The sequence below is a fragment of the Anas acuta genome, chromosome 4 (genome assembly GCF_963932015.1).
Source record: "Anas acuta chromosome 4, bAnaAcu1.1, whole genome shotgun sequence".
Taxonomy (NCBI): domain Eukaryota; kingdom Metazoa; phylum Chordata; class Aves; order Anseriformes; family Anatidae; genus Anas; species Anas acuta.
In genome coordinates, this window is record NC_088982.1 from 24400278 (window position 1) to 24425518 (window position 25241).

Sequence of the window (25241 nt, forward strand, 5' to 3'; positions counted from 1 at the left end):
CAAAAATATCAAAGAGCCCTAGTGAAGATCTTGATTGCGCAGGCCACCAGCTTAGTCTGCAAGCACCAAACATCGCATGGTGGCGATATCTAGGGCTGACTTCAGCTGTCTTGTACTCTTCTGAGTACTCAGAAGCCTGAGTACTCAAACACTTTAAAAGTGATTTTTTTTACAGTAACATTGTATCTTTCATAACTAAGTGGCAGAAAACTAGTTGCATATTTGTAACTTTCAACTAGAAACTGTTAATTCAGCTTTCCAGATACAAAAAGCTCCATTGCCTCTAAACAACCAGTATGTTTTTCCCTCCCAGTCACAATTTGGAAAAAAAAAAAAATGAATTTCCCAGTTCCATGGCCCAGTAACAGTTGAGACAATCATTTTATGCAGCTAAATTTATTCTCAGAACAGATTACATTTAAATGTGCAGAAGTGGTCAACAGCAGGGAAAATTATCCTTTTCAGTGTCAATTCGGTGCTTTGTGCAAGACTGAGCTCTGCTAATAAACAGTGGCTGTTTCCTTCTTTCTTAATGCTGTTAAAATAAATCCAACTAACTTCTGCTGATTGTACAGCACAAGTTTTAGTAACGTACTGACCTGCCCGAGGAAGGAATCATGGCATTACTGGTAACCCTGTAAAGGCTGAGCCCCGATTAGCTGCTGAAATAAAGTTCTGTTTTCTGTGGGTGCTTTACTAACAACTTTAGATCCCTAATCAAACAATGACCTATGAAATGCTTGATAAAATTAAAAGGGATGTCGAACTCTCAGTAAATGACACAGAACTGGCCTAAGCTATTAGATACTCCCCAGCTTTTCTTCCTATCACAGAAGGGCCTCTTGTTTCAAGAGGCAGAGGTGGCTCTGCACATAATGTTTATCACTAAGACCTCATTTTATTGTGAGTGGATTCTATGCCCCTTCCATGCAATTTTTGTTACTCCCACTTAACCCCCCTGTAGGTGGCCTCTATGGCCTTACATCTCCCGCATCCCATTTTCCCCCTTCAAATGAAAGTAAGTGGCTTAAATAAAACCTACAGCCAGCACTGCAGATTTCAAAAGAAAGGCTTTTATCTCTAGTTTCCGACTGTGAATATAAATCTCCTTGCTTCTGCAAGGGAGCACATTAATGACATGACTGACATGTGATACTTACCTCTAACTTACTACTTGCATTGAAAAAATTAAGAAATTAGCTTTGCTTTACATGATTTTTCTACAGGCTTCAATAAAAATGTGACTACAAATAATTACAAGGCTTGCCTTTTTTTAGGCAACCTATAGTATACAGAGTAGAGAATGTTACAAGATCACGTCCAGTAAAGACAATACATCAACATAATAATGCAGGATATTTCAGTAAAAATAGAATAAATAAAATAAAAATATTTTAAGCTGTATTTAACAGGTTAATTTAAAATATGGCATCAGACATACAAGGCATACTGAACATGGCTGCCTGCCTACAGAATCACTAGGTATTATAAAAAAATGCATAGATAACTGAAGGGTTGCTAGAACATCAACTAAAACAGTGACAATTACTCAAACGCACGTATGGCATACATACATTTTTGGCCATGGTAAAAGTGTCTTGATAGATTGTTTAACAAAAGGTAATGGGCTTTGCAAAATAGTTCTGATTCTGCAAACACCTGGGTGTGTTTAATTTTTTGGAAAATAAGGAGTTCTGCTGCAGCAAAAGGGCCAAATGTATTCAGACCATTTGGCACACTGCTTAAATATTTGCAAAATCAACAGCATTTTGGTAACGGACACAAAACTCAAAACACGTATTGGCAAGTGACTACAGCTTTTCAAATACCTGTCTTCTCCTTCAGCCCTTCCTGCAACTGCACGATTTGCTAGTGAAAGCTAACTAGACGTTCCAGCCTTGATGACATGGATGTGTAAAGGTTCTTCGCCCAGGTTCTTGCCTTTACACTGCTGTTTCCTAAGTGGGGGTTTAGTTTAAACACAGAGTCTGTATCTCTCTTGGGGAGACTCAGCACTGTGTAGGTACAACTTCCAAACTGGATTATACTGCTTAAAAGTCTTTGTAGAACAGCTGCAAATCCGAATCCTGAATGGGGTGGGTTTGCCTTCCCATCGCCTCCAGCTTTCCCTGCCTGCTTGGCATAACCTGTCATCTGCACAGCCAAGTAGCCAACTGGATCACATTCAGAGACCTGGCTGATTTCTCTAAGTGTCTTCACATTAGGCTGATCTGACTTCTCTTCCAACTGTACAAACAACAGATCTGGTCCAAAGGAGGCAGCAGGAAAGGAAAGAATTGCTCCACTGCCACGGGTGCAGACTCCCTGTCATGCAGAGATCAGAGGAGGCTCAGCTCCTCCAGTTTAGATGTCCACAGTTGCATAGCTAGCCTTCGCCTACACCTGCTCATACCTTAGGCTTTTACTCTAATAGTTCTACATTTTCCATGCAGAAATGTCTTGAATCATAATTATTTTCCCCTATATTCTCAATTTACTTTGCCCAGGTGTTGCTGTTGGTTTCTTCCAATATGAAAAAAATAAAATTATTTGTTTAGAACAATCTAGTAGAGTAAAATAAAAAGTCCTTGTAAAAAACAGCATTGGCAACGTTCTTTTAGAATTACATTGTGACCAAATTTACAGACTTCAGAGACAGATACTGTTTGGAACATACCTGTAAGTGGAGGCAAAACATTTTTAACAGTAGTGAAAAATATCTTTAATTTTCCATTTCCAAAATTTGTACCAATCTGCAGGTCTAAAGAGAAGATGGCAAAGGGAGAAACTAAAGATATGTAACTGCAGTTGAAGATTAGCATGAAGTACAATTTCAAGGGGCAATACTTTGCCAACTTTGTCAGGATCTGCACTACTGTGTGGATCAAGGCAATTACAGGAGGCCTTTGGAGCAAAAGCATCGAAATTAAGTTGTCCCACTTGAAGCACTGCCCTGTTAGAAAACATCTCTCACATTATTCTGTCACAGAGCATTAAAAGTAAAAGAAATTTCATTGAATTGTGCAAATAAAAAATATGATTGTTCTTTTTGTGACACACTAAGTATTCAGGAACAAACTCTGAAGGGAAGGGGGAGTTGTGCAACCAGAAAATTAATTAAACATATAATCAAATACTCATATGGAAAAGACAGGCAACATTTTAGTCTCTGTAAGAGTTTTAAGACAGTAAAACTACCAATTCTTTCTTATTCCTGGTTGGTATGAGCTCTGTGTGGAACAAACTGTATTTTTGATGGGTTAATGACAGATTCGGGACAATGAGTTTAACTGCCAACATTTGCATTTGTATGTTTAAAAATGAAAAGCTTCAGTGGGTCACCCTGTACTCAATTACTGAAAACACTCCTCTATTTTTCAGCATTGGTTTGGTATCAGACATGATTCTTCTCTACAACCATAATGTAGAAACAGGCGATCAAATGACGCAATGATTCAAAAGCACGTCAGGGAGATGCTGCAGTGATTGCTAGACCAATGCTGACAAACAATTTAAAACTAACAGGTGTAGTTCAGTAAAAAATAAAACTTGGTATTTAATCTACAGTAATTCAACGGCAGCTGATCCTTGGTACCTACTCCAGTGTTGAAAACCGAGCAAAGTGCGGTAGGATTTAAGATTGGTTTGTGGCAAATCCAGCTTGAGACGGTGAACCTATCAACTCTGGCATCACTCATTCCAAGTACTTTAGCATGAGTTCACTGGGAAGGACGTGGCCATATTCTTTTTTTTGTGTGAGTTTTGGTAATGTTCATGTATTTACAGTCAAGCAGACCTTCCATTGCTCATGGTGTAACTCACTGACAGCAAAAAATTATTCATGCTTCTTTTCATATCACACGATGGTGGCAAGAACGAGAGAACATGCTTGTCTAACATTGTTTTGATAAGGATAAATTCTCTGAAGACAAAGCATCAGCAATTTGAAATGGAAGGCCAAACGTTGTCAGTTCATTTTCCTTAGTGTAGCTACTGTTATCTGCAGTTAAACGTTAGGAGAATCTTCTCTTGTACGCAGCTAGGGCATCTCGGTGACCGGGCGTTTCTGTTTCAAAGTGTCAATGAGGGATAACACTCCTCTTTTTACGTTAGTTGTAACTCTTCTTGTCACCGAATCTGCAGGAGGTGGGGGTGGCCGAACTTTCTGTGAAGGTGGTCTGGCTACTAAGCACTTCTGATACCGTAACTGCAACAGAGCAAAAGCATTCTGCAATCCTCACTGTGTCCAACACTTTCAGAGCATTTAAAATACATTTTTAGTATTTTCTTATGAAATACAGTCAAACCTCCATTTTAACTGTGACAAACAGCCCTACCGAAGTCAATGGGACGTGGGTCTGTCAGTCTCTTCTTTAGCACATGACGGATGTGCTATACTAAGTCATAGGAACAACCCTTTGTAAATTGAAAAATAAGTTTTCTGGATTCATCTGTTCTTGAACAGGGATTATTTTTCAGTGCATTGTCACTGCATTGTATAACACAGCTCTAAGCACAGTGTTTTTCCAGCACTAGGTAACTTCTGTAACAAAGGAAGAGATCTCTACCTTACACAGGTGTTGAAACATTGGTGGAGGTAAGACGTTAAAGGGGCATTGCTCACTAAATTGACATTTCAGACTCATTAAATAGATCAGAATCCCAATTACTAGCTTTGTGTGTTCCTTCTATCTCAGAAAATTAATATAATTGCAAATTTGGAAATACGTTTATTGAGGTAGCGGAAAATCTTACATACTGTTAGGTGCCTTTTGAAGGTCACTTACCATACAAGCAGCCTGAACAGCTTCTGATACGTTGGCTGCGTTTGGCTCACACCAAAAAACATGGCACTCAAAATGCTGGTTTCCTGTATCCATAATGAAGGCGAATGTGTGAACATCCTTGCCGACTCCCATGAAGGACAGGAACCGTACACGACATTCCACCATGATTTCCTCTTCATTCTGGTTATGAATAAAACAAATGTGCATTACTATGGGATATTTTACAAAACTTTACTACCAACTTTAGGTTGAATAAACAGGTGTATAGAAATGTTGCTTTAGCACCTCATCAACAGATGCAGATAAAAGGACAGGATGTGAAACAAATTGTAGTGTTACCTTTGGCTTCCATACCAAGAATAAAGTTGGATTGCTGCTTAGGGCTTATCCTGCAATATTTTAGGCTCAAAACTTCTAGAAAGGATAACACTGAATTTAAGTATCTAATGAATACTTATAATTTATATTTCTGAGAATATGCTTGGAATGGTAAATAAAGCCAAAGCTGAAACAAGCAGTAACAGCCTCTAGAAAACAGAGATGTGTGCAGACTCACAGCCTTGGAAAGAAATAAAATGTAAAGTAAGCAAATGAATTCTAGTAAAAACGAACACTTTCTTCTAGACCTTATATGTTCCCAGCTTTCAACACTCATGTTAAACATGTTTTAAACAAGACAGTCTGCCTTACTCTTTCATTGATGACTGTGACAGTAGCATCAGCAACATTCATGGTAACTGGCATCCAGTCCTCCTGGCTAGAGGAAGCCATCAGACTTTCAATAGCACTGTTCAGAGTATCCATCCCTGAAACAGAAGAAAATGCGTGTAAGTGAACAGTAACAATTTTATTTGCACATAGCAGTACAGAAAACACGTTGTTTTGGAATCATTAAAAGTAATTTGATGATGGGTTGTGAAGTTAGTTTTCTTCATCTGCAAAAGCAAAACAGGTGCCTCTGACTTAGAAAAAAATGTGTTTAGCTGCTGCGCCATTTCAGTTCTCTAAGGCCCTTCTCATTAGTAGCAGAGCTCATATTCAGAGAAAGCAGTATAAAGAAAATGCTTTCTTAGCAGCTCCCAAAATACCCTGGTTGCAAAACACGTTTACATGAAGTGTTGAACACTAAGATGTCTTCACGTCTGGCTGCTATGACTGAAGTTCAAGAAGTGCTACCCTTTGAAAACCATGCATTTATGCTTGGTGAGCCAGAATCCAGTCCTTAGAGTTTATGAAAGTTACCTTTGAAGTCACAATTCACAGTGGTACATACCCACAGGTTTAGCTACAGGCAGCATGCCCAGGTACTGGACGTGGAACTTCTGCACCAGTTCTGTCTTTGGTGTTGGGAAATCTACTGCATGGGAACAAAGATAGATTTCTGTTTATCACTACTCATGGCTGGGAAAAAGACTTTTATTTCATCAATAACATAAAACAGTTTACCTAGTCATTATACTCTGCAGATATTGTATTGATTAAAACAAATCGACACTTCCTCTGACAAGAATAATGCCAAATAATTTCTAAGAGAATCAGAATGTTGCATCATCTAATTCTTCACTTCAATTCTTCTTCATTTATGCTAAGAATAGGGTCACATTGTATTGCTGACATATTAAAAAAACCAACAGAGAATATAAATGAACGTGCCTCTGAGACATACAGACCTGAGCTTCACTGCATAACCATGTAAAGTCTGGAAACAGTTTTAATACCATCCCTGTTAATGTGTTAAGCACAGGCTACAAGTAATCAATACTTCTGCCTGAGCAGAAAATTACACATGTTGATGGATTAAGGGTAAGCTATTTAGTATGAACTGGTGGATCTAAAAGCATGTATTTTCCTGTAAGCTCGCACATAGTACATTTGTTCTCTGGGAATACTTTCAAAACAGCAGCTATTCAGCTAGAACCAACAAAGGCTTGCAAAGGCAACTTGCTTTTACCATGCAGTGAGTGTGCAGAAGACCCTTAGGTCGGATAGCAACCCACTTGCACCTCTTGCCTTGGAAGTTGCTAAAACTGATGATAAAACCTAGGGGGAGGAGTCCTACAGCTCCTCTGAGTCTATGTGGTTAACTGGAGCATAGTCTGCTTTTAGGGCATATTTGGCCAATTTGTGCAGTCTAAAGTCAAGAGTATTTTGATGTGAGCAGGATATACGTGCAAGTAGCCATAAGTAAGATTTTGTGTTTGCAAAATTCCTATTTTGGGATGCACAAGCTGTCATGACTGCATTACTATAAACATGACCAAGAATTAAAAATGTTTCATACAATACCAGCTTACCAGATTCAGTAGTTAAAACAGGATTACACTCCTGACCTCTCCACCCATTTTGGTCAAAAGCAGCAGCAGAAATGAAACATATCTAAAATAGCACAATCCCAAGGATTTGAGCTGTAATGTATAGTACCTTGCAGAGGAACATCAAGGGTGACGTTACTCCTCTCTTGTAGTGAGCTGCAAGCCATAGCTTTAGCATTCTTCCGTTCAGCCATAATCTGAATAAGACAGTGATAACGTGATATTTTTTCAAAAATGTAGTGCAGCAGTATCTCCAAGTATAACTTTACTCCTATTACAAGGCTCATTCCAGAAATTAGTCAGGAATTACATAACTAAACAGGTTTAGGAACTTTAATTTGCTGCCAGTTTATTCACCATTCTTTATCTACATTAAGAGCCTAAGAGACGTCCAAGCCTAGGTGAGAGACAAATGGAAGAGGAAAATAAATAAATAAATAAAAAACACAGCCATTTTTATCAACAGAAAAATTGCAGAGAGGAGTAACAGAGCAAGAAATATAAATATTTAATGTACAAAGAAGTGCGTTCATTATTTATGTTCCTCTGATCTATCTTCTGCTACGTGTCATTTTTTCCTCCATTTTTATGTTTCTTCTGGAATTAAAAATCCCATGCAAAATGCAACATGTTCCTCCCCAAAATGTACAATACTAGCACTAGATGAAAACCCTTCAAAATAGGCACTTTGGATGATCATTCCATAAAAATGTATGACTGAGAAGGGACCCAGGGAAGCTAAAGGAGGTTTTCCAAAGCTCATGTATGAAACATTTTTATCTGCTTCTTTACACTGATGACATCGATTGTAATTAAGCTACAGAGATAACTAGTGTTCCAGCAGACAACGCTTGGTCTGAAGATACTTCTGGCAAACTTCTTTCTTTTTTTTTCCTTCTAGGTTTCATATTTGGAAGTATTTTCTGTTACAGGGACATATGACAGTACTCCCCCTGAGGATAAAAAATGATACGCACTAGCTTAGGGATAAGCCCTGACTCAGCAAAGGGGTCCGGTGTGCCAGAGAGCACATGCCAAGCGCTGGCTGAATCAGTTATACATATTGCTGAACTACGAAGGAACAGGCTCTGCCTAACAGCACAACCCTATTTCATTCAGTGTTACACTTAGCTATGGCTGAAAACGCTCAGTTGCTCTCTGATCCCAAATTATTGCTGGGAGCTTCATGCCACAATTACACACGTGACAGCTCTGCTGCCTTGCTGACAGCACAGATACCCCTGTGTATAGCCGCCGTGGCATTTCCTAGATGCTGCGCTGGCTGGATAGAAGCAGCTGTGGCAGGGCCCACGTAGCACATTTTTCCCTGCTAGACTTGCTAGAAACACCTGTGAGAACTGAGAGCTGGAGAAGGACAAGGGACACAGCAGGTCCAGGCTTCGCCAGGCTCAGCCCCTGTGGCTAGGGAGCCGAGCATGTCCCCGGGCAGCTTTGCACAAGGACAACCTTCTGCTGCTGCCTCGGGCAAACCCTGCTGCCAGGAAGGTCACAGTAATAAATACAGGGTAAATTTGCTCGTTGTTGGTGTGAAACATCACGAATTCAGTAGCCCTGTCTGCAGCATTGCAAAAATTAAACATTTTTAGGCTATACAGCTGGCTACAGAGAGGAACTTGACACCTCTGACCTTCACTCACTCACATGAACACAAAATGTAAAAAGGAAACAAGCACAGGCATAAAATAAATCAGCAGAATTTTAAAACCCAAGGGTTTAATAATGAGCTTTTCTGGAAGAGCTGTGACTCATGAGGAGGACAAGTTACACAGGGAGAACTGATCGTGTTCTTCTGTCCCCTCTTCCTCTGGTGCAATCTGACACGTTTTAACAAAAACCAGAATGAGCAGTGTAATATTTTTAAAAAAGCAAATATAGTCTCAAGTTCACCACAGCTCAGTAAGAGAATTCAAAATAGTTTCAAGCAGTCTGTTTTAAGTTTCTTGCTATAAAGCCTTTCAAACAGATTCTCCTGCTGTAAAGGATGTGCTACCTTAACACTGCATGAAATGACCGTACAGGGGACACTCATGAGCTGACCATTCATGAAAACCAAAATTAATAACCAGGGAATGGTGGCAGATACGTAAGGTGAAAGGACTGAAGAGAACAGTCCTCTCCAGTATTACAGACAGTACTACTACAGGTACCAAGATCCTTCATTTATTTGTAACTACAGTAGTTTAATTCCCTCCATCTCACTGATTTTTTTTTAATTGGGCACTATCATGTTAGCAACTGTTTTCATGCTTGAAGAATACCATTCAAACAAGGTCTGATACGAAGTTTCATATCACCATTTCACATTCATTGAAACTGCATGTTCTTTTTCCATTTTGAACCCACATCTTTATGCTCACCCTCCCACCACGCCCATTCGTGTCCTTTCCTTTAGAAATTCTCCACGCCATTTCCTATTGCCAGAGAGAAAAAATAAACCAACGGTGCGTAAGATCACTGATCATGCATTGTGCTCAGGGACCTCTCAGCAGACTAATGCAGCTGCCTTTAAATCCACTTGCCTTTGAACAGATTTCGTGTAAACTTGTGGCGATGGCTTTTGCTGGTGTGTCACATCGAAACACATGACATTTCAGAATTCTTGTGTCCTTGTCTCTTGCCACATAAGCAAAGTCTCTGCACAGACAAAATGAATTAACATGTTAGAAACAGCAGTACCTGCAAAACAGTACATCCTGCTTTAATTTAACAAGTGGTACGTCTCAGCTGCCAGAGAATAAAGCATGCCTTAAACAAAGCAGATCTACAAAATTAATAAACTGCATACCCTAAAACATAGCTAAGGCTTGATGCTTAACCTATACAATTAAAGAGCTAATTACAGTTTCATAACACTGGTGATTCATTGAACTTACAACCTGTAATTCCAACTGCATTTGTAAATACACCAAAAAAATTTACTCAAATATTTTATTGAAGACAAAGGAGAGGAGAGAACTGCAGAATAAGACAAAAAAGAAAACACGCGAAGCTCTTAAATGATAGAAAAGCTGAGAAACAGCATACAGCATTAGGTAGAGAACAATGTATTTCAAAGGACTATATAAAGTGTTTAAAATATGCAGATAATAATTAGAGATCTGGTTGCATAAGGGAGATGTGAACCTGCTGAGCTTTGTTCACATTAATTGGCCTAAATTTCTGACCTTCTTTTTTCAAAAGTTAAATAAGGATGCCCTACAAAAGAGATAATTTGCACTGTACCAACCAGTCACCACAAGTTGAGTGCAGACACTACACTCTCTGGTTTTGCACCTCTGCCTTTTCATGTCCTCTGAGCAGCCACCACCCCATCCTACTTTGGGACCCTTGTGCTGTCCGCAGATTTCTTTGGGACTCTGCTTCTCTAGCAGAGTGATGGTGAGTTGCTAACTGGAATTAGACCTGACCAGGGAAGCAGAAGCCCCCAGCAGCCTGCTACACCTGAAGCCCCTTTCACTGCCTTTGCTCTTTACATGTAACCAATTGCCAGCAGTACCCTAACTGGTGAAGAAATAGGAGGGATATCCCACGTGGACAAAAAGAAACATAACGTCCCTTCCCTCCTAAACCATGTGATTTGTATATAGGAATATTTCAAAAAATATGTAAAGTCTGTAAATATCCCTAGCAGGGTTCAACTTAGCACGGATTGCCAAGTTCTTCATTTACTGTAGAAGCTAATTGAGTTGAAGATGTTTGTCCTGGAGTCATCAGGGAAAACCAGAGACTGTGGTTTAATCTAGTGTAATAGTCCAGGAAGGTGCTGTCTATTAAGGAGGATGCCTGGAGCTTTCCTAGCCCCAGCTTCATGCTTGAGTACTTCAGCCACAATCCGCAAGAGCCTCCCAGCAACTTCTTCCCTTGCACTGCACTGCAAGCTCACTGAGGCATTGAGTGTCCTGGAAAAAGATGGTGCTTTGCTTCTCTGCACGTGTGCCAAGCCTTGCTTTAAAAGGGCTTCTTTCCTCCTAGCTGAATGGTTCAAAAGCAAAATGAAGATTCCCAGCTGGAATCACACACACGCCAAACTTGCTGGCAGTGACCATCGCTGCAGGCTAATGAAGATGCAGAGACAGGGAGGCTGCTGCACACACCTCACTGCTGGAACAAGCCTGTTCTTTCAGAGGGCAGATGTAACAGCTGAAACCAGTGCTCACATTAACTTAAACAGCACTGAAAGTCATCTGTGGTACCATTAGTTGCATGGCTATTTATTACTATTTATGAGCATTAACCTCAAATCAGTAATACTCCTTCGAGGACAGGTAAATGAGTGATTTATGTGTTCCTTTACAAGACAATCCCAGGAGCAGTAGCCTGTGCTGTTTTGCTGAGTTGCTCGTGCTGTGCAACCCACTTAACGAAGCAGCAACCTGCCCAGCCCCTGTAGCACTGCACGGTACCAGGATTAGACAAAGCCATCACCTCTGAGGGGCTGCACAAACACAGATGATAACTCGCACCTTCTGGTAGCCAGAAAGCTATCGGAAACATATTGTTACTAAAAAATGAGATGGGGCAAAGCCACCAAAGCAAGTCACAGGGACTTGGAAGATGTGATGCATTGCCAGCAACTCAAGTTTTAACAGCCTCAGAGACTGACTGTGACTGCCACAACCAACTACCCAGGACACCAGGCCAGGCAGGGCTCTGGCTCTGTGCCACCCAGCCCCGATGGGTTTTGCTGACCAGCCCCCATAGCCATGTGAAATCTCACCCTGCAGAGGGTTTCCCTGAGGCCTAGAATCAGCTGTGAGGATTTCAGGCCTTAAGGGAGTCTGTGAAGTAACACTACGTGCATTTGGCCAGCACCTCACCTCCCTGTGAAACGCTCCAAGGATTGCAGAGATAAAAATGAGTTGAATGACGAAAAGGGTGTTAAAGACTGAGTTCTGTCAGGATCAAAGACAAGATTTCAGTCACGATTAAACAACACTCACAACTACACCCTGTAAGTTGGAAACACCTTAGGCGAGAGTATTTTCAACAGGCCTTTAAAGGGAGAGGCATGGACTCGGGGCAGCCCGCTGAGCCTCACTTCTCTCACAAGCATAAATTCAGTTTTCTGACCAAAGGAGAGCCGTGTGGAAGGCACTTAATGAGCATGCCTGCTTTTCAGGCAGAGGTGACATTCCGCTGTCCCTGCAGGCCTAACAGCAGCCAAGGGACCAAAGTCACCATACTCGTGGTGAAGGGGCCCACCTCCCTCTCTGGTCCTGTTGTCCCTGTTAGAGGAGGATGACAGCGTCCTGATGAGAGCTCTGCACTTGCCAAAGGGCAAATACTGCCCACAAAAATGTTCCTTTTAGTCAAAACGCACTGCTTTCATTTTCTGACAGAGCTGGTAGCAACCCCAGGTCACCTAACACTCTCCACCACGGCCGTCTCAAAGAAGTGCTAATGCCTCTCTCCTGTTTGGCCTGCCTGTTAAGCCCCCTAAGCTGTGAGAAACATCTTTTCTTTGTCCTGTGAAATCTCACTCACACTCTGTCAACCTAAGGAAGTGCAAAAAGCAGCAGTTCCTGATGTGGATACTGCCGGTGGGTGCTGGGATGGAGCTGCCAGGAGGGCCCCGGACCCCTCGGCTCGGGCAACGTGGCCTCAACACAAACACCTCTCACAAGCACCTCCCGACTCCGGCGTTTGGTCCTGCTGCTTCTGTAAATATTTCTGTGTGTAACAGCATGCATGTGCAAACAAGGCGGTATGAAATTAGAGCACCGTTATGGCAGCGAATGAAACACCAGCTACTACATCAATTTTGACTGAGCTAATAAAGCCTGCAGAGCGGTGTTTCAGGCGCACACGCCAGTGTTTCACTTTAAGTACCTGAACAGCTTGAACAAAGTAAATCAGCTAATTACATATGGTAATTGTGAATATGCATAAACCTGTAGATGATCAGGGCCCACGTCTGTAAATCTGCTGAGACAGAGGAGGAAATGTGAGTTCCTCGAAACCGGCAGCAGTGCATCATCCCCAGCCCTGCCAGCACCATCTGCTTTCAAGTCATCAATCAAAATTAGCTAGCAAGCCACCCTCTCCCATTTTGACAGCGTGCAAACAATACTTCCAATTTCCTTAATCCTGAAGTCACCCCAATGCCACGCTCCCAGGAGCACCCCCACAGGGCAGGCCAGCAGCAGGCACCTGGAGAAGGCTGCGCAGACTGGTGGCTCCTCCATCCCCAGCAGCAGCCTTGCTTCAGGCATTTCTGTGTGCAGGGCCAACAAAGCTCTCCTGGCAAAGGGCATGGCTCTGAGCACTGTGTAGCATCTGTCCCAGCATCATCGGTAACAGAATAAAACTTGGGAGAAGCCTTGTTTCCCTACATAAGACCAGAAGGCAACTAACAATTTGTCCAAAGCCTCGAGTACCAAGCAAGCCCTAAGACTGCTCTCTGATACTTCTTTTGCTTCAGGTCCCTTCTGGGTCGCTTACTCTTTCATTCGATGGCAGCTCACTTGAAGCTGATTAACATTTAAGTGAGATTTATGTGCAACCAGCCCCTTTGATAATGAAGAAGTGCCAAGTAACGTGTTTGTAATAGAAATTTATGGAAAAGGGCAAATGCCTCCTCTGACCGTTCTCCTGCCTTTACACCTTGCTGGGAGAACAAGGGAGAGAAGAAAATGAAAAGCCTTTATAAAACCCATCGCTGGATACAGATTACAGCACAGGATTAATAGATCACATCTCATCCAGCTGGAGTCTTACCCATCTCAAAAAGATGTGTGCACATGTGAAATTTGTAGGCTTTGAACCACAGCTCCTGGTAAAATTCCCTTCAGCAAGGAGAACAAGGGAGTTTAATGGGAGAATAATGTATTTCATTGCAGCAAAAAGCTTTATATTTACTGAAAGTTCACAACACAAACACACCAGCTCTGTTGGTACAGGATTATAGAGAAGGAGACTGCATAGACTGGATTATGTTTTAATCACTTGCAAGTGTAGTACAAGATCCACCGGTATCTTTCAGGATACAGGAGCTGGGTGTAAACCAGTACTCTGGAAAAAAAGCCAGAAAACCAGAAAAGTAGGTGAGAAATTTATTTTGCTGCACAAGACTAATGGGCAAGGCTGGCTCTGCTGAATAGTTAAAAAATACAGCAGAAATTTCTTAATTTTTCATAGAGTGTAGTGCTACCAAGAGACATTTTAAAAAGCAATTTAGAGAACTGCAAGGGCAATGTAAGGTGCTAAGTAGAAAGGAATTTCATTTTTATTTGCTCTTTTACCCTCCTTAATTGTTGAATGTCTACAGTAATTGTCTGCAACTTAGATAGCCATACCTATTTAACACCTGGCTAGGCATCACTTAGATGCTTAACCCTGGGTGAATATAATCACATTAAATGTGATTTATGCTAATGCTGTCCTGTCTGAGTAGCAGTCACGGCCATTTGCCACTATTAGGCTGAAGTCCTAGGAGACATCCCAATTAGGTACAGCCTGAAAGAGCAGCACATCCTCCATTGCCTTCTCAATATAAATTTACTTTTCCAAAGGTGTGTAGAACTGCATTAACCCTTTTTTTTCTCTCGTTGTTTAATAATAATAATAAAAAAGCCAACAGCCTAGCCTTGAACCCTGAAATTTTTACTTGTATCAATCAAAATTGAGTTGTGTCTATTTTAAACAACTGTGTTAAAATGATACCTGTGCAAAAAAAAATGTAAATTGCTTTGCAAAATTATATATTACAAACTGTAACAAGAATCCTCAGAGCAGAAAATGATATCCTCTGGGCTTGGCTTAAAATTCATTCCAATGCACCCAAAAGAGCCTACAGAAAATGACTGTTGATTTCTATGTCCTGATGCACACCACACACGCGCCCATGAGTGTGGGGCCACAAAGCACAAGACCACGCTCATTAGGTTTTTCTGTGACACACAAATATTCCAGTATCACGAACCGCAGAGACGTTGAGGAGCAAGAAGCTGTGCAGTAATACATATGACAACAACTAGAAGGCTTCTGGATTAATGCTTTAAATCTTTTACCAAGACTGCTGTTTCACATAGGAGGAAGGGAAATGATTCGTAACTGGAACAAAGTGTGGGATGCTGCTCAGGCCAGTTGTTTTTAGCAGGCTCGCATCAAGTAGTTTGCAATGTTGGGGAGAAAAATCCAAGGGCAAGAAACCAGAACTAGATGAAACAACATTCACTCAAGTTGCAAATCTCTTTGGAGAAGATTTACTGAGGACCTTTCAACTTGCATTTCACCTGCCAGATATCAGACACACACGGACTGAGACCATTGCTTTCCTTCCACTCCCTTCAAAGGAAACTCATAACCCTCTTCACCAAGTAACTATCTCATCCACTGTGGAATAAAATCCTGCAGGAGAAGGCACAAAAATCCCCACTCATGAGTCTTCTCCTTCCCATTTCCCCCAGACGGTCTCTGTGCATTTAACCACATATATTCCTCTCTCCTCAATGATTAGAGTTGGAAAAGTTGTGGGAGAAAAGGAATTTTCCCAAAGCTTCTGATAGTTGCTGGCAATCCTAAAAATGTCCAAAACCGTGCAATTTCTCTTCACTCCAGCCTACAGAGCTCCTGTGCTGTTTGGCTGCTCCCCAGTTGCAACCCAGTATGGCAGGCTTCTCCACCATTACATGCCCTGGGCATTCAGTTTTGGCCGAGGTAGTTAAGCAAGCAGAGACTTCTTATTTCAATCCTCACACAACTTTAAAAAAAAATAATAAAAAAATGGGGTTTCCTTGAAGCAAAACATCAGTTCTGCACTTATTAAATTCTCCTCAAAGGGTCTGGCGCTGACAGAGTGTAGCTTGTTTTTCTAATTCATGCATAAAATGTGCAGTGCAAATTATCCCCTGCTGGAAGGCTGAGTTCGCTTCGTGCCTTGATAACGTCACTCGCCAGCTCTCGAGGAGGAGCCGTGGCTACTTTGTGCGATACTCAGAGGCTTTCATCTGGCAGCCCTAAAACACACAGCCTGCTGGTTGCTCTTTGATGTCTTATCGTTGCCACCATTCTGCGCCCTTCCAAGTCAGTTTGTTAAAACCCTCGTGGAGCTGATATACGTCTGATACCCAGCTTGGCCCTCTGGAGCCCAGCGCTTCCAAGCCTGGAAGCATTTGCACGACTTTCACTCCGTTTTCTTTCTGGCACATTGATCCGCACAAAGCTGCAGAAGCTGTTCCCCTAGATGTGTTCCCACATCTCCAGGCTGGCTGCCACCTCCTCTCGGACAGGGCTCCCCTCAGACTTACTGCCACTGCCTCCCCAGCCAGAGGATAGCTCTGAGATGTTACAAACCCTTCTCTTTTTACTACCAAGGGCTGCAGAGGACCAGAGATTTACATAAACAGAGCCATGCCAAGGTGTGATGTTATATATGTGCTCTCCAGATCCCTCAGCTGTGCCAACACAGGAGCAGCAACACACCTCGTACAGCTACGATTCCTGTTCCATGCTGGTTTTCCTTCCTAACCTCACCTCAAAATCAAACAGCTGAAGCACTGCCTTCACGGGCAAGGCGAGGAGGATTGCCTATCAGCTGTGGTCACCACCAAGGCTGTCCTGGAGACTCCATCTCGTAGCGCTGGCAGTGTGCTGGTGAGGGCAAGCCCCGGGGTGCCCATGCACCTCCAGCACAGCATGTGGCCACCACTGTTCCACATTGGGCTCGGGGGGCAGGTAGGGCTCACTGCTGCTCTCCAGCTGCTGGATAGACAGGGTAGGCTGGCAAGCAGCAGTTCGGGCATCCCGTTTTTTAAAACAAATGTAAATGAAGACAGAACTTCAGGGGTAGATCCTATGAAAACCGGTGGAAACAATGACCGCTGACATTGTATTTTATTTTTCAAGGTGATTTTTTTTAATTGCTTCACAGCGTTTATGAAATATGCATGGGCAGGGGGCTGCCTTCCGACCCCGCGCAGCGTGGCTCAGGGAAAGCACACCAATGAGGAAACTTGTCAGGCCCGCTGCAGCTGCTGCTTCTCTTTTGTAGCAACACAAACTGTTGGTTTAACTCCTCGGGACGGCTGGTCTATCATATTTCATGGATGCTGTATTTCCTTAAAATAGATGAACGCGTTGTTATGCCTATGAACCACCGAACAGCCTTTGTGCAATCGATCCCGTAAATTTGATTTTAACAAATTAGTACTTAGACATTTCTGACAATGCTTCCGTCTTCCAGATCTAATTGGAAGATGTAGGCCTCTGTTTACAGGGAATATTTAACGATTTAATAAAGAAATACATCAAGTTGAGATGCTCAAAGCAGCGCTGCGCGTTTAAGCGAAGACGGCAGACTCCACCAGAGCAGCTAATGTCTCCGCTGAGAATCGTTTTATAAGCGATGCTCCCTGGTTCCCCTTGCTCTTTGTTATGCAGACAGAGAACACCGCAGTCATGCACAGACACTACCCACGAATCTGCTTGCAGCACACTTCTGCCCGCGTTTGTCTGGGAGGATGCTTGCTTCCCGCACGCATGAAGCCTGCATTAGATTGCAAAGCCATCATCAGGAAAGTTCAAACATTTCCCTAGGCCAACGCTGCCTAAAGAACTGATTAAAAACCAGCCAAGCCTGGAAAGCGTCCTCATTATATTCCACAAAGCAAACCTGAGCAACCGCTTGCATCTCTAAACCACTTTTCCTCCACCCGGTCCCGGCATCAAGCCTTTGCAATTTAGAAGGGCAAACAAAACCCACATCTCATCCGTGGGATACGATTCCAGCAGCAGGAGACTTTGGCGTGGCTGCAGCCCTTGTGCTGCAAAGCACGGGACTACAATGCCTCGCTGTGTGTGCTCCCACACACGGGCAGCATTGTCCGGGGTCCCAAACGGTCCCTTTGTACGGCCGAACAAACCCAACGCACCGGTGAGAACTTTTCGTCCCGCTCAAAGGACGAGCGAGCAGCCCAGCTGCAACCAAAATGAATGCAAAAAACGGGAAATAAGGGATCAACATTTCCAGCTGCCACTATAATTAGCTCCTCTAGCCCCCTGCTCTTAACATCACACTTTTTAAAAATGAAAGATGGTATTTTAATGTAACTTTTCTGCATTTCAGATTACAGAGAACAGCAATATCTACACCAGAAGCCAACATCACAACCCGCTGTATTGCATGGCTTTAAACTGTGCTAAAACTTGAGGGTCTGGGTCCTGGAAAAGAAAGAAACAGTCAGTTCAACTCGGCAGTACAGTTAATAGCAAGCTGAGAAGGTGACAGACACGTGAATTCACCTCGCTGAACTTTAGCTCCTATAGGACAGTGTTCACGAGCAAACTGATACAAGCACTGTTTGGTGCATGCCAGGAGGATAAACAGAGAAAAATGGGAAAATGAAAATCATTTACCTCTCTCTGAATCCAGGAAAGCATGAAGAAAGAGAAAGAGCAAGTTAGAAAGCACTCACACAGACAGATCTCCAGCATACGATGAGACAGGGTGGCTGTAAAGTGCTGTACATTTCGTATTCACTACTTGTTTGTAGCACAGCGTATCCAAGTGTCCTGCAACTATTTCCTTCCAGAGCTTATTTTGGTTGAATCCTGTTGCTCTGAAGTTTGTATTTTTGGAAACATGCAATGAAGCCAACAGGCATCAGCTGAATTTAGAGAGGCAGCACAGACATATCAACACGGGGAGGTAATGAAGCTTAAAATACCACTCACAAACAGGGGAAGTAGTACGCGGTAAGCAAAAATGGACTGACAAAGTGCACAAACCCTCCTTCTTCTAAAATAACTCTACTTAGAGCAGACACTGACAAAACAAACAATTGTTCAGGCTGTGAAAACCTTACAGTTGTCTAAACTGCAGGAGCATACAGATCTGCATGAGCACGTTGAGTGCCTTTTCCACAAGCTCCTGCTCTGAGGTCACTCGGGCTGCCCCAGAAGGCACACGCTGCAGAAGTCACATGCTGCAGAAGTCACAGCCTGGGGAACCGCCTCGCACAGGCACTGAGCTGACGGCAGGAGCACAAAATCCCCACATGCCTTCATTCTTGAGGCACTCAGGACTGTGCGGACACCAACTCTTTGTATACCCCTTCCTAAAGATGGGCAGGACAGGGCCAGGAGCGTGTCCTTCTAGGGGTGCCACGTGCAGAAAGCAGCTGGTTTCACCTGACATTTCCACAAAGCAGCACGTGCACTGGGAAGCTAGGTGGGCTGCTGCCTGCTTCTCCCCACCTCTCCCTGAGAACAGGACAGAGCTTCCTGCGATGCACAGTGTCACTACACAGATAACAACCTTAACCTGTGGAGGTGGGAGCTGCTTTCTGCTCCTCCAGACGCCAGGGAAAGCCAGGCTGAGGAGCCGCATTCTGCAAAGCACAACCGTGTATCCAGCTTTCCAACAGGTCCTCGCAAACAAGTCTCCGTGGGCTATGCAGTCCTGCCCTCCACCCCCATGCACCACAGACCTCAGGTCTTTTAAGGACTCATCTGAGCAAGATTCACGCACAGCACAAAAACTGTGGGACTCTACATCCCCCTGGTTAGTTCTGCCTCTGAGAAATGAGTAGTGGAGTGGAAAAGTCACCCCGTGTACTTAAGGGTAGGATTAGAGACAGAACACGCTGAAGGGAAGGGATCCAATTCCCATTAGACATCTCACTTTAGCAAGCTTGTGAAGCTTACACGGGTATCTGTTGCTTAGAAATGGCTTAGTGAGTAGATCTGGAATAAACAGAGGCCTTCTAAGCCAGGTTTTAAGTAAATGTGCATATGGTTAACGAATGCGCCCATCCAACATGGGAGTGCGAGCACACATGGGTGCATATGTCCAGAGCTGGAGGTTTAATTGCAGGATACGACTCCATGAGCCTTCTGCAAAGCTAGCTGTGGCACTTATATAATGTTTAAAGGAACTGTTGGATTTGATTTTAAAGCCACATTTTAAAAAGACAAGAAACACCCTTTAAATGTCATAGCCTGGAATATAAAGCTTCAGGCTTACAACAAGCACACAGAAGTCTGCTTCAGCAAGGACTTGAGATGAGCCAGTGGCAATACCTATGCAAAAAGGACCTCTACAGATCCCATCTTCTGCACCTGGCAAATCTCAAATTATAAAGCATGAAGTTCTACTAAGATTTCATATTCATGCCTTAGAAACAAAGCACACGCATTCGTGTCCTTTAAAGTTGATGTTTTATATCTTAAATGAAGCATTCGGTACATCTGAGTACTGAAGCACAGTTTATCCTTGTTGTTTTTGCCTAAAGAACAAATCCATTTTACCAATGTAGTACCCAGATTGCTTGAGCAAAACAAATACGCTCAATCTCCTTAGATACCCCAGAACAAAATTTGTTAAAAAACAAACAAAAAGCTTGTCTGGTGCAGTTCCTAATGCTCGACCTTAAGAACTGTTGAAACTCTAGATGTTACAATTCTTACCCTCCCTCACCTAAGTCTATTTCCATTATTTTACTCACTTCTGTCATCACAACAGCAAACACAGGTACCTGACAGAAGTAACATCCTTGACAAAAGGGTTCTGACTTATTGCTTAGATCATGAATATCCCCCAGTTTTACCCGGACAGCACAGCAACATCCACAAATCCTAGTACGTTAACTCTCTCCCCAGATCAGTTTCTTCTCATTCCTTAATATTTTATTTCTTCATGTGCAGGACCTGGTTTCTGATCTCTCTATTTAAGAACAAATCCAGGGTTCATTTTTCTCCTGGACTCATTCATTCCGTTTTGTGCAGAGGGCCAAGGTGCCAGTACAAAGAAAGGCAGCAACTCCTTGAGCTGCTGGCATACAGTTGCTGTTAGAACACAATGCAGCCCTGACCTATTTTCCTTGTCAAAAGAGTACAGAGGCTGCTCCTGAGAGGAGCTGATGACAAATTGCTCTATAAAGGCTTGATTCAGGCATTTAAATAATTGTTATGGTTACTTTTTGATCCTGTAATGGATTTTTTTTTCTATTTATAGACTCCTTCATCTTAGTATTACTGATTTCAGCATAAGCAGAGTAGTGGTGTGCCTTCCAGTGTCCAAAACACTCCACAGCATGGCTAGTGAAAGCAGCCAAGCTGGACACAAGATCCATATTTATGAACGTAGCAGACATTCCCAGAAACGGTACGGTGGAAGCATGGGCCGTAGTCTGGTTGTAAAGAAGAAATAATACGGGGTCCTCTGCTCTGCTTCTTTCCAGGTAGTGAACTTGGGAGTTCCCCCTTTTTGACATCCAGTGGTGACCTGCGGAGATGTCCTCAACCAAAACCCCACTTACACCTTTGCTCCAGCTCCACGGGCTTTCAGCTGGGCTGGAAAGGATTTCACCAGGCTGCCAGCATGCAATAGACTAAGAGGTTAAAAGTAGATCTCTGTACTGTGAATACTGAAAGTTTTTTGAGCACAGACAGCCCTGATTCTTTATCTCAATGTCAACTTGAAAATACGAATAAAAAAATAGTATGATTTGTACTTTCCAGGAGAATAGAGTCAATGTTTCCAAGCAGTACGCGCAGCAGAACAGGGATCATCTTCTCCACGCGTTAATCACTGGCTTTATATGAAGTGGACATGGAGTGATTACCTCTCCCAACAAAGCTTTATATTGCAAATATCTTCCAGCAATTTAGACACAAAGTACTAGGGGAATGAAAACAGAACTAGAAGAAGAAATGCCTTGGATCTAGCAGGTTTTGAATGTAGTACAGTTAAACACAAGCCATGACCTGCTGGTGCAGACTCTTGAAGGGAAATCTATTAATTTTCCCATCACCGTGCAATATGCACTTGTACAGAACAAGCACATTGCAGCTGCAAATGCAGACAAACAAAACAATAATAATAAATAAAAAAAAACAGAGAAGGAAATTCAGGAAGGTGAGAAAAACACAAGCAGTCAGGCTGCCGGACTTCCCCAGGCAGCGAACGGGGCTCCGGCTGCGGGATTCTCACACATCCAGCAGGGCTGCATCCTGCTTCTAATCAGTTAATTACAGCTTCCAAATTAATCCAGTAGCTCTTCATAGAGTGCCTTGTAATTAATGAATTAATTTCATACAGAAGACTACTTGCCTGTGTTCCTTTCATATTTCAGTAGCTCACATACAGTTGAATCATTTACCTTTAAAAAAAAAAAAAAAAAAGAACGAAATGCACCCCAAGGATAGAAAGCAGCCATGGAAAGTTTTCCGTTTCCTGGCAGATTTTATTGATGGCTCTAAGTGCCAGAAATGCCATGAGAGCAGCTGTGCAAGTTCCTCAGTGCAGCGCTCTATATATTCTTTTCCAAGCTGACTGAGTTAAAAGGGGTCAAGCCAGAGCCTGCCTATATTGGGAAGATGATACCTAGAAAATACTGCCAGGGCTGCTATGCAGCATTTGAGATTCATTTCTGAGGGGAAAAGGCCAAGTCCTGTGTGGAAAACAGCCAGTTACCTCCCAGCCTGAGGGGATGTGAGCAAGGAGCATCCCTGCCAGGGACAGCCCCCAGGGGATGCTTCCTCCCCGGGAAGGAGGTGATGATCTCTGCCAGGCCCATTTATTCTGGGTTGTTTTCTGACTTCCAAGCACATTGCAGTTATGCCAGGGTCGCCTACTTCCCCCGATCACCCCCCTTCATCCTCTCTCCTTTCGCAGAGCTTCAGCACAACGTGTCCTTGTCCTCGCCCCTGTCCCAGGAGAGCAGAAATGCATCAACCCGCAGCCTCTGTGGAGTCTCCTACTTCAACAAAGCAGAGCCACTGTGCAATGGAAAATAAACCACAGCGAGAAACTTAGCAGGTTTTGCTCTTGTTGGCATCTCTGGCAAGTTACTAAAGAAGCAAGGTAACGCTGCTCTGCTTGAGTAATGCTTTGGTGGTCACTGCACTGCACGGGAGAGAATAAGGAGCCTACCGCCCTGTGCCCGGCAGGTGGATTTAAACACAGCCTGGCCACCTGGGTGTCTGACACACTCAGCTAACAGGGCAAAGAGGTTAGCACTTGACACATCTTCATTCCCGTAGCTTCCCCTGGAGTCTGGCTGACTGCAGCTCCCCCCAGTTATCTTGTCTGAGCAGATCAGAAGGAAACCAGGCTGCCACGTGTCGCCTACACCACGTGCAAGTGCAGGGGTCTGCCCTCTGACCTCCACAGCCCTCAGACATCTCCACAAGGCACAATCTGCTCTGGCCACCTCTCAGAGATAAATACCAACTGAATTTTCTTTGCTTTCAATTACTGGAAGATTTTATTTCCAGGCACATTTTACTTGGTTAAAAACAACGATGCATGACACCTTTTCTACAGCTGTAAGTCCCCGCCCAGGTGCACCCTCTGAGGCACAGACGAGGCCCTGCTCTGGTTTTCTAATTTGTAATTACAAAGTGTAGGAGCACTTTATGCAGCAAAATGTTTACGTAAAATGTACTTACACCTCAATATCATAACATGATCAAATAAACGACCTTCATTTCCATGCAGCTGAAGTCCCTCTGTTGCTTAGAGGGTGATTATGTTCTTCCACCTATGTATGCCATTAGAAAAATACATTTGTTTTCACTGAATGTAAAATGTAAAAGCTTACGGTATTCTAAGGGTTCAGTAGCTCCTTAACCTTTTTTTGTAAATGATCCTTGGGCTTTTTGTCTTCCAAAAAGTATCAGACTATTCCAACAAGCTGTGGCCTTGTGTTTCTGGGCCCCTCTCACCACCAGCACGGAGACTGAGCCGAAGCACAGCCCAACCCTACAGCAGAAAGTCCCTGTTCACCGTGGGCCAGATTGTGCCATCAATTTTTAAGCAATTCACTACTGGTAGAAAAGAAGGTTTCTGCTTAAAAATTGATGGCTTGATCTAGCCTTCTGCTGCTAATCATATATTATGAAGACTGCAATAACCTAGTCGGGTTCTATTTTTAAAAGAAAAAGAAAAAGAAAATACGAGGCAGATTGCCACGTCAAATGAACCCAGGTTTTGTAATGGTTGAACTCTGCTCTTAAGACCAGAGGCTCTGAATCTGAAGTCCCACTGATGGTTTGGGTGCTAGACATCACATTGGCATCTGACAGGCAAGATGGGTCCTTGTTACTCCTCAAGCCCAGACCAAAAATAAGCACGGAGCAACCCCAGGTTACTTCACAACATCTTCAGGGCTTCCCTCACCTGTGCACAGTGACTGACGCCCTGAGATGAAAGAGATGCTGCCGTTACAGACCCCTGCAGCTCACGGCCACCGCGGGCACTCACTCACCTGATGTAAGCCTACATTGGGGGGCTTTCCTTACCCGCTGCAGACCACTGCTTTCCCTCTCCTTGGGAAACATTATGCTTGGCTTGTTGGGAACCTGGCAGCATGAAAAGAACTTTGAACAGCAGGCCACTGTTCCCAGTGATTCTCTGTTTTAATTTTTAATAGAATTACTGAATTCAGCCAAAAAGATATTGCAGCACATCAGTTCGGAAACTTGTTAAAACACGTAGAGAAGAATTTAATATTAAATCAAAATACTGTAAGAAAAATGAGTATGTTTTTTTTTTTTGGCAGACACCAAACCAAATGCAGGGACATGCCACTTATTTTCTAAAACAAGGACACGAAGCTGAGCACTTATTACTGAATTGATATTCCCTGATTTAAGTTTTTGACCTGGATTAACTTCACCCAGAGAATGAGGGCATTTCAACCTATCTCAAACTCCACTGGAGCAAAACCTGCACTCGATGGCTAATTAAAGGCCTAGAGAGCAGTTGAATCAATATTAGCACTCGTATCAATTAGATCAGAGTGGTGTCCACAGTAACGCAGACTTTTCACGTCATGAAACACAGGAAAGTCTGCACGGCAAACCACAACGGCCTGCTGCACAGGACACCCAACAGACTGTCCCAGTGCAGAGGCATCCAACAGACACGCCGCTTCCTCACCCAAAATACTAACTCACACCGTTTGTTTGATCCTCATCTGTATTTCAGCTGAGTGTTTAAAATAACATCCACTCTTGTAAAAGGGAAAACTAATCTGTACTTTAACAAATCTAACTTGCATTACATAATAAAGCCACACTATCTTTCTCTTTCTTCTAAATCCTCATGAAAATAAACAAGCCATTTTTTACTGAGAAATGCTCCAGGGCTAAATAACATCCTTCTCCTCACTCACAA

General features: G+C 43.0%; 1 protein-coding gene across 25 annotated transcripts in view; it reads right to left on the reverse strand.

Moving 5' to 3' along the window:
* Positions 1–380: 380 nt before the first annotated feature.
* APBB2 (amyloid beta precursor protein binding family B member 2) overlaps positions 381–25241 on the reverse strand; it is a 159354-nt gene continuing 134493 nt past the window's right edge. For 21 of the 25 annotated variants that reach the window (XM_068680190.1, XM_068680189.1, XM_068680203.1 and 18 more), the window contains 6 exons: positions 9640–9754; positions 7209–7296; positions 6061–6144; positions 5478–5593; positions 4788–4967; positions 381–4207 (listed from right to left, as the gene is read on the reverse strand). In XM_068680190.1, coding sequence (XP_068536291.1) covers positions 4040–4207; positions 4788–4967; positions 5478–5593; positions 6061–6144; positions 7209–7296; positions 9640–9754 — 751 coding nt within the window. In that variant the 3' untranslated portion in view covers positions 381–4039. Of the gene's footprint in view, positions 4208–4787; positions 4968–5477; positions 5594–6060; positions 6145–7208; positions 7297–9639; positions 9755–18475; positions 18634–25241 lie in introns of those variants that run through there. The other 4 variants (XM_068680204.1, XM_068680186.1, XM_068680208.1 and 1 more) reach the window with 3 other exon arrangements.